At 32.5% G+C, this 12632-nt stretch overlaps 1 protein-coding gene across 1 annotated transcript; it reads right to left on the reverse strand.

The window, feature by feature from the left end:
- Window positions 1–9371: 9371 nt before the first annotated feature.
- Window positions 9372–11853, reverse strand: LOC131644547 (glutathione S-transferase L3-like). Its single transcript, XM_058915077.1, has 10 exons — window positions 11763–11853; window positions 11596–11661; window positions 11458–11518; window positions 11238–11324; window positions 11040–11138; window positions 10610–10712; window positions 10445–10521; window positions 10041–10148; window positions 9767–9847; window positions 9372–9589 (listed from the first exon to the last, which is right to left on the reverse strand). Exons 1-10 carry the CDS (start codon window positions 11771–11773, stop codon window positions 9566–9568), a joined length of 717 nt encoding a protein of 238 aa, XP_058771060.1. The 5' UTR covers window positions 11774–11853; the 3' UTR covers window positions 9372–9565.
- Window positions 11854–12632: the final 779 nt, after the last annotated feature.

Below are 12632 nucleotides of genomic sequence, written 5' to 3' on the forward strand. Positions count from 1 at the left end.
TGAAATTACTTGAGATTTATTATTCCGTGTGCGATATGCATAATGTATGAAAGCATGAAGTTTCAAATTGTGTTATAAGGTGATCAATGCTTGTTTAATTTTTATGTTTTATTTTAGGTTTTCATTGCGATGGAAACAACATGTGACGTCCTTTTGTTTATGCATTTATTTTACTCTGTATATTTATTTGAATATTTGGGGTTAGCAAAGGGGTGTTACATTAGTGGTATCAGAGTATGGTCGGCCAATTGGCCAGGTTATTATTGAGTTTATTCCCTTTGGTATACGACATGTGTGTGAAATACTGTCGATATTCCGTGTGTTTCTAGTTGTTTGCTTGCAGAAGTAGGATTGAGACAAGTGGGTGAGAAGTTGTTGCTACGTGCGACATTATGTTTAGGTAACTTTGAGCATAAGATAGAGGACACTAATGTAGTTGATTGACGATGGTTTATGCTACCATTATGGTTGTCGTCTATCTATTGACAAATTGAGGAACTGATTACCCTTAATATCTTGTTAATAGTATACTGTATCGTATTGGATAAGATAGCCTTGTCTTGCAAGCTTAATAGTTTGTAAAGTGGATGAATCAGTGCAAGATGGATCAACATTGTTTATGTTGTTGGCAATCTTGGATGTTCATGAAAAGAGAACAATTGAAGAATTGCCAATAGTTCGTGATATTGCGGAGGTATTTCCTGAAGATGTGAGTGATTTACCGTTGGAATGTGAAGTCGAGTTTTTGGTTGATTTAATTCCTAGAACTAGTCCTGCATTGATGGCTCCATATCGGATGTCAGCTTCTGAGTTGAAAGAGATGAAGATTTAGCTTGAGGATTTACTTGAGAAGAAGTTTATTCGTCCGAGTGTGTCGCTGTGGGGTGCGCCTGTTTTGTTGGTTAAGAAGATTGAAGCTTCTATGAGATTTTGTATTGACTATAGACAACTGAACAAGGTGATGATTAAGAACAAGTATCCACTTCTGAGTATTGATGCTTTAATGGATCAATTGGTGGTTGCACGTGTGTTTATTAAGATAGATTTAAGATCTGGGTATCATTAGATTCGTGTGAAGGCGGGAGATATTCAGAAAACTGCTTTTAGAACGAGGTATAGATACTATGAGTAGTATGTTATGCCTTTTGGTGTGACTAATGCACCTGGTGTATTCATGGGGTATATGAATAGGATTTTTCATTAATATCTTGATAAGTTTGTGGTTGTGTTTATTGATGATATTTTGGTCTATTCAAAGAGCGAAGATGATCATGCTGAACATTTGAGAATTGTTTCATCGGTGTTGAAAGAGAAGAGGTTGTATGTGAAACTTTCTAAGTGTGAATTTTGGTTGAAGGAAGTGAGTTTCCTTGGGCATGTTATTTCAAGTGGAGGTATTTCGGTTGATCCGTCAAAGATTGAGGCTGTATCTCAATGGGAAGCTACGAAATCTGTTTCTGAGATTAGAAGTTTCCTTGGTTTGGCTGGTTATTACAGAAAGTTCATTAAGGGATTTTCTAAGTTATCTTTTCCATTGACGCAATTGACTGAGAAGGGTCAAGCTTTTATTTGGACTTCACAATGTGAGGCTAATTTTCAAGAACTTAAGAAAAGGTTGACAATTGCTCCTATTTTGATTTTACCGGATCCTTTGGAACCATTTGTTGATGCAAAGAGGACAAGTACATTGCGGTCTTGCCTGGTTCACATCGGGGGATTATCCAAATAATGTTCTTAGCAGCAACATTCATATATTAGCTACCTAAACATGGTTTCATGGTATGATTTGATATTTGAAAGGTACTGGTCATTAATAGATCCAAGCTTTTCAACTATTGGATATGCTAAAATTTAAAGATAAATTTAGGTCCAACATCCATATGAATTGTTGTTGAAACTTAATTCTATCATATTTGTTAATAAGCTAAGAGATCGTCTATTAGGTAATACGATCAATCTCACGTTGGTGACTCGAACATAAGCTGCAATGAGAGTGATAAATGCTAATATTAATAGCTGATTAGAATTGCATATTAATCCTGATCATACATGAGGACAAGTCGATAAAATCTAACCCCATTGTAGCGGTGAAATTTGTGAGGCTAAAGCCATTGAATAAACTTAGCTCATATGTTTAAAACAGAGTCGCCACCGCGCTTTATTGTTTCCAAAGGAAATGGGAGAAAGAGCGAATAAAACCCAAAGAAGTTTTTAAAATAAAAACTAATAAAATAAATAGAGATTTAGGTACGAGGCGTTTGTTATGCAAGGGGAAGGTTTTAAACACCCCTCACATTTATGGTACTCCATAGGAACCTCTTTGAAAATATTGTTATTTTTGTTGTTATTTTTAAAATGCTTTTGTGATTTTGTTTAAATAGAGTGGGGAGATGAGAAAATAATGTTTTAAAAGTGAGCTCGATAAGACATCACATCTTAGGCCTACATACCATTTTAAGTGCAATAGAGAAATCAGAGCTTTTGTAGTTCCTCTTAAAAGAAAAAATAAAAGAGCCAAAGTGGCCAAAATCGTTTTGGGTGTTGAGCTTTAACAATACTCAACGGGTTTTTAAAATTTTAAGCTTTAACAATACTTAACAAGTTTTGATAAAAAGAGCCAAGCTTTAACAATACATGGCCCATTGGTTTAAGAGCAGTTTCACCGGGAGTAATGCTCCTCTTAGTACCAAGGTTTTAAAAAGGGTTGGTTGAGCTTTAACAATACAAAACCAAGGGTTGACTTTAAAAAGGTTGAGCTTTAACAATACAAAACCATTTTCAAAAACAAGTGGGTGCAAAGCTTTAACAATAGTAAGCACAAAGTAAAAGAGTTTGGAAAAGAGATTGAGTACCTTGACAATTTTAGTCAATACCATTCCCATTCCTTTGGACTTTCAACAACAACTCAAGCAATCAATTAATGGATACCTCAAGTGTGTGTGTGTGTGTGTGTAATAACATGTGTCACAAAAGACAAGCAAGTGAGTATAACAAAGAGATCAATGTAAACTCAAATGATTATGGATAAAGGAATGTTTATACCTTTGGATCATTTCATGTATGAATGAAGATGATGAATATCTCATGCAATATGGTTAGTACACAGTGATAATTCCATGGATAAAAGTATAAGTGTACAAGGATAAAATCAACAAGTATATGTACAAGTAGATAAGACAAAGAGATCAAAGCAACAAGTCATATTAACATGACTAAGCTAAAGATCATGAATTTCAAATTAGGGTTTTGAAAATTAGGGTTTTAGAACTACATTTAAACCAAACTAATTTTTAATGATTAAGATACCAGACCCTAAAGGAGAGTTGGTCTAAAGGTACATGGTATGGTCAAAGAGACACTTAACCTAGCCCTAAAATAATTCACGTAAAATATACAAGATTTTACTTGGTGAAAATATCAAAAAGAAAATGATTTTTTTTGGGTTTTTAAACATATAAAATACTTGTTTTTGATTTAATTTTTTAAATGATAAAACAAAAAATATTTTTGAATTTTTTAATCATATTTTAAAAATAGACAAGATAAATAAACAACACAAAAAAATCAGATCAAAGTAATTAATTTTACTATTTTTTATGATTTTTCAAAGTTTAATAAAAATGATAAAAAAAATAGGTTTTGGTCCATGTAGGACTTGAACCCATGACCTTCATTTCACTAGCTCAAAACATGACCACTGGGCCAAGCGTCAGTTTGTGATCATAAGGCCCAACCAATTGATTAAATAGTAAAGCAAGTGATAAATGGCTAAAATGAAAAATAAAACTCAAAAAGTGCAAAAGGGGTGGATCGAACCCACGCCCTTAGGGACACGCATTGCACACACACAAAAACTAACTTAGTCAAATGATGTAGTCATCAATAACACGCCTTGCATTAAAAATAAAATGAAACATGTTTGAAAAACTGAAGATGAACTTCATCTTCTTCGTTGGAACAACAACAACAACAATGATTTTCAAAATTCAAACTTCTTCAATTATTTTCAAAGATATAAACATCAAAGTTGTGTCATTTTTTCATACGAATTCAACCACATAACTTTCAAAAGTTAATTCAAACTAAAACACACGAATTTCTAGAAATCAGTCAAGAACTCTAAAACTTCAAACAAAAATTAAATGGTGAATGTACACCATCAATCCCTAAAACCTTAGGGGTATTTATCCTCACATGATTCTGAATGGACTTGTATCAAGAACACAAAAGTTGATGCTCAAATCATAGAGTTAGGGGTCGAGCTTCATACCTCTACAACTGGAGATTGAAAATGGATTTAGAGTGATTCTGGGTGTGTTCTAATGATCCAGTTAGCTTCAGTGAATCCCTAGGAAGCTATGGAAATGCTTACTTTGGCTTGGAAACACCTGGATTGATCTGGAGACCTCGACCTACAATGGAGAGCAAGATGAATATGGAGGTCTGAATTTATGAGCTACAGTTGTGTTCTAATGCATATAGAAGGTTCTATATGATGTTTAGAAGATGTTTGGGTGGTTAGATTACAAAGAGAATGCAAGGGTGAAGAGTTTCGAAGTTATGGACTTCAAAGCTCAAAAATGGAGTTTTTGAACCACTACTTAATTAAGGGAGTTTCTGAGAGGTTTGAGAGTGATTTATTGTGTGTTTTGAAGTGTAGAAATGGTCTCTATTTATAGAGGAGCATTAGGGTTTGAATCCGATCACATAGAGACTTAAGGCTTGATGACTTGTTTTTGAAGCAAGGTTGCAATTATGATTCTAATGCATAGTACAAGCATGTTTAGAGTTGGTAATCACTTTAAACATGTTACTTCTAATCTTGTATATGGAGTGTGGTTGATCAGTGCATTTTGATGCACATTCCTCTACGGTTGTACTTATACATTTCCATGGTTTGCTTGTCTTATTTTTGTATTTTATAATGTTTTTATATTTTAATTTATTTTTATTGTTATTTGATTTTCGTATTTAATTTTCAGCTTTAGCAGTCTGCACGGAAACGATCATAACTGGAGTTCTAGGAGTCCAATTGAGGCGTTCTAATAATCGACGGAAAGCTAAGAGAAAGAGCTACAATTATTATGTTGGAGTCAAAGTCAGAATCGGACTGTAGAAGGGCCAGAAAGTTCGTTGAAGTTGCAGAACTAGTTTTAGTTAAGTTTCGGGTCATTTAGTTTTTGGCCTGGGTCGTATGTTTGACCCAGTTGGATTGTAAAACGGGTTGTCTTAGTTTCTCCTAGGGCAGCAGCCGAAACACTGTTCATCTTCATCACTATTCACGTTTTTTTAGGCTAGTACGAATGGCTATGGAGAACTAATCACTTTTGGTTAATCTGCCGTATTCAGGTTCCAATTTACTATGAGATTAATATAATTTTGCTTAATTCCTATTCCTTCAATTCGAATGTATGTTTATCATTTGCTTAATCTGATTATTCATAGAGTAGTTTGTTCGGTTCGATTGATCTATGTTCCCAATTTATTCGCGTTTTACCGTATGCTTAATCGTTAATCCGCTGTATGTTTAACCGAATGCTTAATTCGGCAAACGGGAAATATAATTCATATAATATTGTTGCGCTTGTCAATTATATTGTAATCGTACGGGATTGGAATCCGCTTAGGATAGTGATCTTATAATAATCGATGATTGGTAGGAATCGAATCGGTAGATTGACTTATCCCATAATCACTTATTTCACAAAACAACTTATTTCAATAATTGCTTTTGATAATCACTTTTTCGACCACCAAACCAACCCCCATAATTTCGACTTTGCTTTTAGTTAATAAAATCAAGAGTCCTTGAGAGACGATACACGAGTTACCGTTACCGTCGTACTACAATTTTATAAAATTAACTCATTTTTGACCCGCGCGCGACAGCGGATCAGTGGTGCAGAAGAAACAAGTGAGTAACTCAATCCATTGACAAAGCAAAGAGTATTGTTTTTCTAAAATGGAAGTGGTGCCTTTGTGCCATTAATGGAATTCTAGCTTGGACAATGCTTAAATCAATTGGATCATAGCACAAAAGAATGTGTAATCAACTTATTATGGTCTCTTGAACAAGTTATAGGACCTGTAATGCCAAGATTCTTGTTGGTTTGGATAAGTTTGCAAGTTGGTTCTTCAAAATTCTTCATAGAAATAGCTTGAATTCAAGTGCTATGGTGCCCTCTTTGAAAAATCATATCTCATAGCTCAAGTGATGAAATTCCATGCTAATGGTCTCTTTGGAAAGCCCTTGCTACATACTTCAATCCACTTGTTAAAAGTTTTCTCAAACTCATTTTGGATCATGGTGAAAAATGGTCATAAAGTTGGAAGAAATCCATGTTAAAACACTTGAAATTTTTCCAAGTTTTTTTGAACATAAACTTCTTGATCCAATATCTTCCAAGTAAATCATTTTTGAAGAAATGCTATAAGTGAAAAATTTGTTTGCTTGATCAAAATCTACAACTTTCATGTTGGGAGATTTTTGAGTTTTTAGGTGAATTTTGAAGTTCCCAAAATGAGGTCAAAATCACCTAAAACCCTAATTTTGACTTTTGTTGACTTTTTGATCTTTGATTGATTTTCCTTGGTCAAATGACTTTAATAATCATATGTTGATGATTTTGATCTTCAAAAGTCCATAGTTGACCAAATTTCTCAAAAGTCAAAGGTTGACCCACACAATTGACTTTTTCCAAATGAAATGCAATCTTGTGGATTCTAATTGAATCAAGCCCTCCTCTTCAAATAAATGATATGAATGGATTATAATTTTTTATTTGGAGATCATTGAATCATAGTTTGAGCCATGGAGTCATGCCCTGATTAAAAGTCAACTCTCCAGATGAATTAGGTCAAAACCCTAATTTGTGCACCAGATGAATTTGAAAGTTGTTGATTTTGAATTGAGCCATCCTTGGACATTGATTTTGGTAAAGGGATATACTTGGACATATGAGAATGTTTGAACTTATTTGTGGGCCTTAAAAACCTAATTTTGCCTGGTCTCCTTTTGACAAGTCTCTTGTCTTGGAACACAAGCAACAAGCAACAATATTTTTTGGTATTTTGGTTAGCAAATGATGTATGCATGATGATAATGATAATAATGATGATCCTACTATGCACAAGATAGGGTGGGATCTCAGTGGTAAAAAATTAGGGTACAACACCCGTCAAGTTTTCTCAAATGTTAAACACAAAAGTTCATTTAATTTTATGTTATTTTACTTTTTGTCAGTACAATATTCACAAACAATCAAACGTTTAACAAATCATGCTTAAAGTCATAGAAACTATTGAGCGATCTTTGAAACACACCCAACCACTATAAAGACGATAAAAATATATACTTGTTGCTAAGTCGCAATAGTGTTCAAGAAAAAACCAGCAGTATAGAAAAAGAAGGGGAAGAGTTCAAGGCTCGTCTTGTATCAAAGGGGTACTCACAGCGGGAAGGGATTCTCTAAGATGATATTTTCTCTCTAGCCACCATACATAATTTTACTAGGGTTGTGTTAGCCCTGGTGGCTAGATAAGACATACCTTTATAGTTGATGAATGTAAAGACAATGTTTCTTCAAAGTAATCTAGATGAGAAAATTTACATGGAGCATCCAGAGGAGTGTAGTTAAAGTAGTCTCCAAGGAAATAATACAAGCGCTTTGATTCATACATACTTCAGATTGCACACAGAAGGTGTGAGTATGACTATTGTGTTTATGTTAAGGGCCTTGATGATGAATATTTTATTTCCATATTATTGTATGTTAATGATATGTTGATTGTTGCTATTCATTTACATGATGTAAATGAACTAAAAATCATGTATGAAAACTCCCGTGGATAGAAGTGCTAGAAAATTATGGCTCTGTAAAAAACCTATGTTAAAAAGGTGTTAGACAAGTTTAACATGAATAATTCGAAAGTTGTGAGTACTCCATTAATGGATCACGTTAAACTCTCGTTGACTTTGGTTGCTTAATGTATGATATCATCTGCACTAGACCATATTTGACACAGGTTGTAAGTCAAGTTTATAAGTTTATATCTGAGTCGGGCAATTGTTATTTGGAAGCAGTCAAGTGGATTCTCAGGTGCTTGAAGGGTTCAATAGATCATGATATCATGTTTAGAAGTGAACAAGGTGATTTTTCAGTTGCGGGACATGTTTATTAAGACTATAATAATGATATGTTTTCAAGATGGAAATCATTGAATCTATCCTTAGTGATCATGTCGACAACTAAAGCAGAATACATGACGACAAGTGAGTTTCCAAAGAAGCCTTATGAATTTTATAGGATTGGTTAGAGAATTGGGAATTGAGAAAGGTGAAGTTCAATTGTATTGTGATAATCAGAGTGTCATTTATTTGGCAAACAATTAGGTGTATCATGTCAAGACCAAACATATTGATGTGAGATTTCACAAAATCCAAAATTTACTTGCATCTAGACCAAACTAGTTATCAGTAACAAATTCAAACATTACTTGAACTTGTTATATGTTTCTCAATGTTAATCAGGAGGTATACCTTCCCAATTTTCAAAATGTGATCGTCATAGGATTTGATATTTTCCAAAGTGGAAATTGTTGAGTATGACTCATTGTAGAGATTATTATCAGTATTGTTGAATATGACTCATATTGTGGAGATTATGATGGATAGGTAACTGGAAGGTGTGGGGGCTTCGAAGTTATTGTAAACTTAGCCATAGCATAATATATATATATATATATATATATATATATATATATATATATATATATATATATATATATATATATATATATATATATATATATATATATATATATTGTAACATAGTAATCCTAAAGAATCCTAATTCATTAGACATAAATAAAGGAAACTACAGTTGCCCTATAGTCGCGGAAATAGACATCATTGACAGAATAGTATTTACAAAAATCGATTGTATTCATTGTGTTTTACTTTCGTTTCTTTTTATTCTTCTATGCTGGTTACTATTCTAGCCGATGTGAGTAAATTGAACAATGATATGTAAAAAATTATTTATCTATTACGTTGCATGCTAAGAAGATATCGAGTATACTTTCCTAGCTCAAGATCTGAAACAAACTGTTGATTGGCTCCTTAGCTTTGGTAGACTTCTATGAAACTTTTTATGTTTGGTTACTAAGTATACTGAAGTTTATGTCTGGTGACTTGAATTTGTTGTTTCCTTAAAGTCACTATACAACCACCACCCACTGATTAAGAATTTAAAAGTACTTTTTAAATCAAAGATTAACTTAATCAATATTGTTTAAAATGCTCTGCTCTTAACATACACGACCCATGTCTAAAATTTTAGCATAATAATAAAAAAAATCAAAAATATGGATTGACAGTATCAAAGTTTATTATGTATTATTATCAACATAGGATAACAACATATTCTGATCAGTGATCACAAGCTGGTACACCATCCTTATTACAACACCAAACAAACAAGCTAGAAAGTGAAACATAACCATGACCTTAATCTATATAACACCAATATTTGGTTGAAGCTGGAAAGTGAAACAAACCATGGCCTTAAGCATCAATTTTGTTCAGTTCCTACAAAGAAAGATTTTCATTCACAAATGAGTTTCACTTATGTCTAAAGAGAAAGTTGTCCTGCTTCTTTTTAAAATGCGTTATTGTTAGTCATCACTTGCTAAAATTCAAAATCAAATCACAGTTCTTCAAAATCAATAGTGATTAGTGAGAGATTCATCACAACGAATATAGTACCAGAAAACGATTCTTGTAAGTATCAACAAGTGCTTGAGGATCCACTTTTGTCTGTGTATAAGCATCAATTTTGTTCAGCTCCTACAAAAGAAACATTTTCATTCACTAATGAGTTTCTCTTATGTCTAACGAGATAGTAGAGCGCTTCTTTTTAAAATGCATTATTGTCTGTCATCACTTGCTAAACTTATGAAGAAATTTTCTTCTAGTTTAAACTGGTACAACTCTCATAATCAAGGTAAGAAATTCTATACAAGCGGTTTTTCTGGCGTACCTCAATCCATGTTGCAAGTTTAGGTCTTCCCTCTGTGATGTTATACTTGAACAACTCAGCAAGGAAAACTTGGAATCTTTCCACAAACGGAATATACACAATATCCACCTGATCACCATAAGAATTTACAAATTAAATATGAGGGAAAAGACATTGATATTATCAGATGCATCAACAACAATCAAGCTTTATCCCATTAAGTAGAATCAGCTGCATAAATCAACTTCTACCGTAATATTCTATCTAAGACTATGCTTCTATCAAAATCGTTAATTTCAATATCTTTTTAAAGAACTTTTCTCATCAGATGCATCATAAAGAACATTATAGTAGTCTAACTAAATTGCGTTAAATTTAAAACGAAAAAGAAAATTTCCAAGACCGTTGATTTGATTTAAACTCACCAAACTGAATTGACCAAGAAGGAATGGCCCATCATCAAATCTACCAAGGGCATTCTCCAAGTAGTCAACAGCAGAACCTGATTCAAAACAACCAATTTAAATATCTATTTTACATTTGTAGAAAAAGAACAAAATTTCTTCCATTTAAAAACTTAAACATCTTACTGGTTTTTTGCACAGTATCCCCTTTGAATGAGCCGAACAACTCTTGGACAAAGGTATCAGAATGGGATAACAACTGCTCAGCAAACTCTTTCTTGGCAGGATCCTACAAAAATTTGTACTAAAAATCAATTTTAATAATAAAAAAGATTTCAACCATGAGCTGAGGCACACGAAAACTTATCACTCTTAACACACATTTTACCGCACATATCGAATATCTAGAGCATGACTTGAATGACCCGATAGTGGAATACACACAATATCTATTGGCTCATGAATTTCGAACCAGACTTTGATACCAATTTGGAACTTAAGTTTATCCTAACTCAACCATACAAAACCATTTCGTAAATCCTAATTCAACTATACAAAACCATTTTGCAAAAACATAAAGAGAGTTAGTTAATGTTGAAGTTGAATTGTAACTTACATTGGGAGAGAGAGGTGTTCCTTCAAAGTTGGCATCCACATATTTGACTAAATCAAGACTTTCTCCCAATACCTTGCCATTGTGCTCCAAAGATGGCACCTATATTAATATCAAAACAAACATAACCACCATTGCAACCTAACCTATATCATCCAATATAATAGTAAAGTAAATTTATAGTATAAAATATTGACAAACCTTATTCTCAGGGTATACTTTTTCCTTATACCATGCAGGCCTGTTTTGCAGGTCAATAGCAACCAATTCAATCTTGTCTTGTAGTCCCTATAGTTCAATTACAACAAATAAAATTTAAAAATAGTGTCAGATACTGAAAATAAAAAAAGAAATGAAAAATAGAAAAACGTGAATCGGATCATTATGGAATATAGAAATGAATAAAATATGAAGAAAGAACCTTGTAGTTTCTAGTGACCCATACACGTTGTGCAAAGGGGCAAGTGTAACTGATGTACAACCTAAGAGTAAAATAAAATTAGAATTGGAAAATAGTAGAAGGAAAATTAAGGTGAAATTAGGAGAAGATGAAAAAAACCTTGTGGTGCCATCAAAAATCGGAGGTGGCTCCGAAGTTGAAGTTAGCGCGGGAGGACGAACGGTGCTAAGAAATCGAAAGAAAGAAGAAGAAAGTTAGTTAGAGATTGGAACAAGAAAAGGGAAGAAGAAAATTGATGAAATAAAAAAGTTTTGATTGATTCATACATAGAAGTCATTGATTTGATAAATCAGAAATTCAGAATGCAGTGTTGGTTGAATCAAGTGAATTAGTGTTTTATAGCACCGGATTATATTGTAGTGTGTCAGCGATGACGGTTGGTTGAAAGTTCTAGAAAGTTTGAAATTATAGTGGGAAATGTAATGAGCAAATGAAGAAAAGTTTGACAGAGTGATGTTTACGTTTCTGGATCATAAATAATATGTCTATGTTCATTCAAGTGACCCCGCCGTACTTCACAACTTTATTATTTAAATTTGTTAAATAGTTGATTTATTTAATCTATATATAAACGTACCTATTATTTAATAAATTTTAAAAATAAATATTTCCTCCAATCCCATATATTAAAGACAAAGAAAAAAAAGTTTTATATTATAAATAAATTAGGGAAAAAAGGAAATGCACTGACAGTGTAAAATATTTTTACACTGTCAACCAATGAGAGACATGCATCAGAATAAAGCCCATTTTTAATTTTAAAAAATTGTAATTACATGGCAAATTAAAGCATTTTGATTGGTTGTATGTGTAAAACTGATTTACACTGACAGTGCACTATCTTTAAACTCAACAAATTATTATTTTACCCAAAATAAATACATAGTATATTTATTTATGATTTTTGAATTTTTGTATTAGATTTTATTTATTTTTTCTTAAATATAATATTCACTCTCATTTGTTTGAGGTATCAAAATTTTCAATTAATATTATTTTTCTTTCTAAAGACATAATCTTTATATAGTAAAAATTAATAGTAATTGCTATTATTTTTCATATTTATAGTATTTATTACCAATTTTATTGATTTTTTGTAATGTTTTTCCTAACTAATACAGTATATAACATATTAA

Source organism: Vicia villosa, linkage group LG1, assembly GCF_029867415.1.
Source record: "Vicia villosa cultivar HV-30 ecotype Madison, WI linkage group LG1, Vvil1.0, whole genome shotgun sequence".
NCBI lineage: Eukaryota > Viridiplantae > Streptophyta > Magnoliopsida > Fabales > Fabaceae > Vicia > Vicia villosa.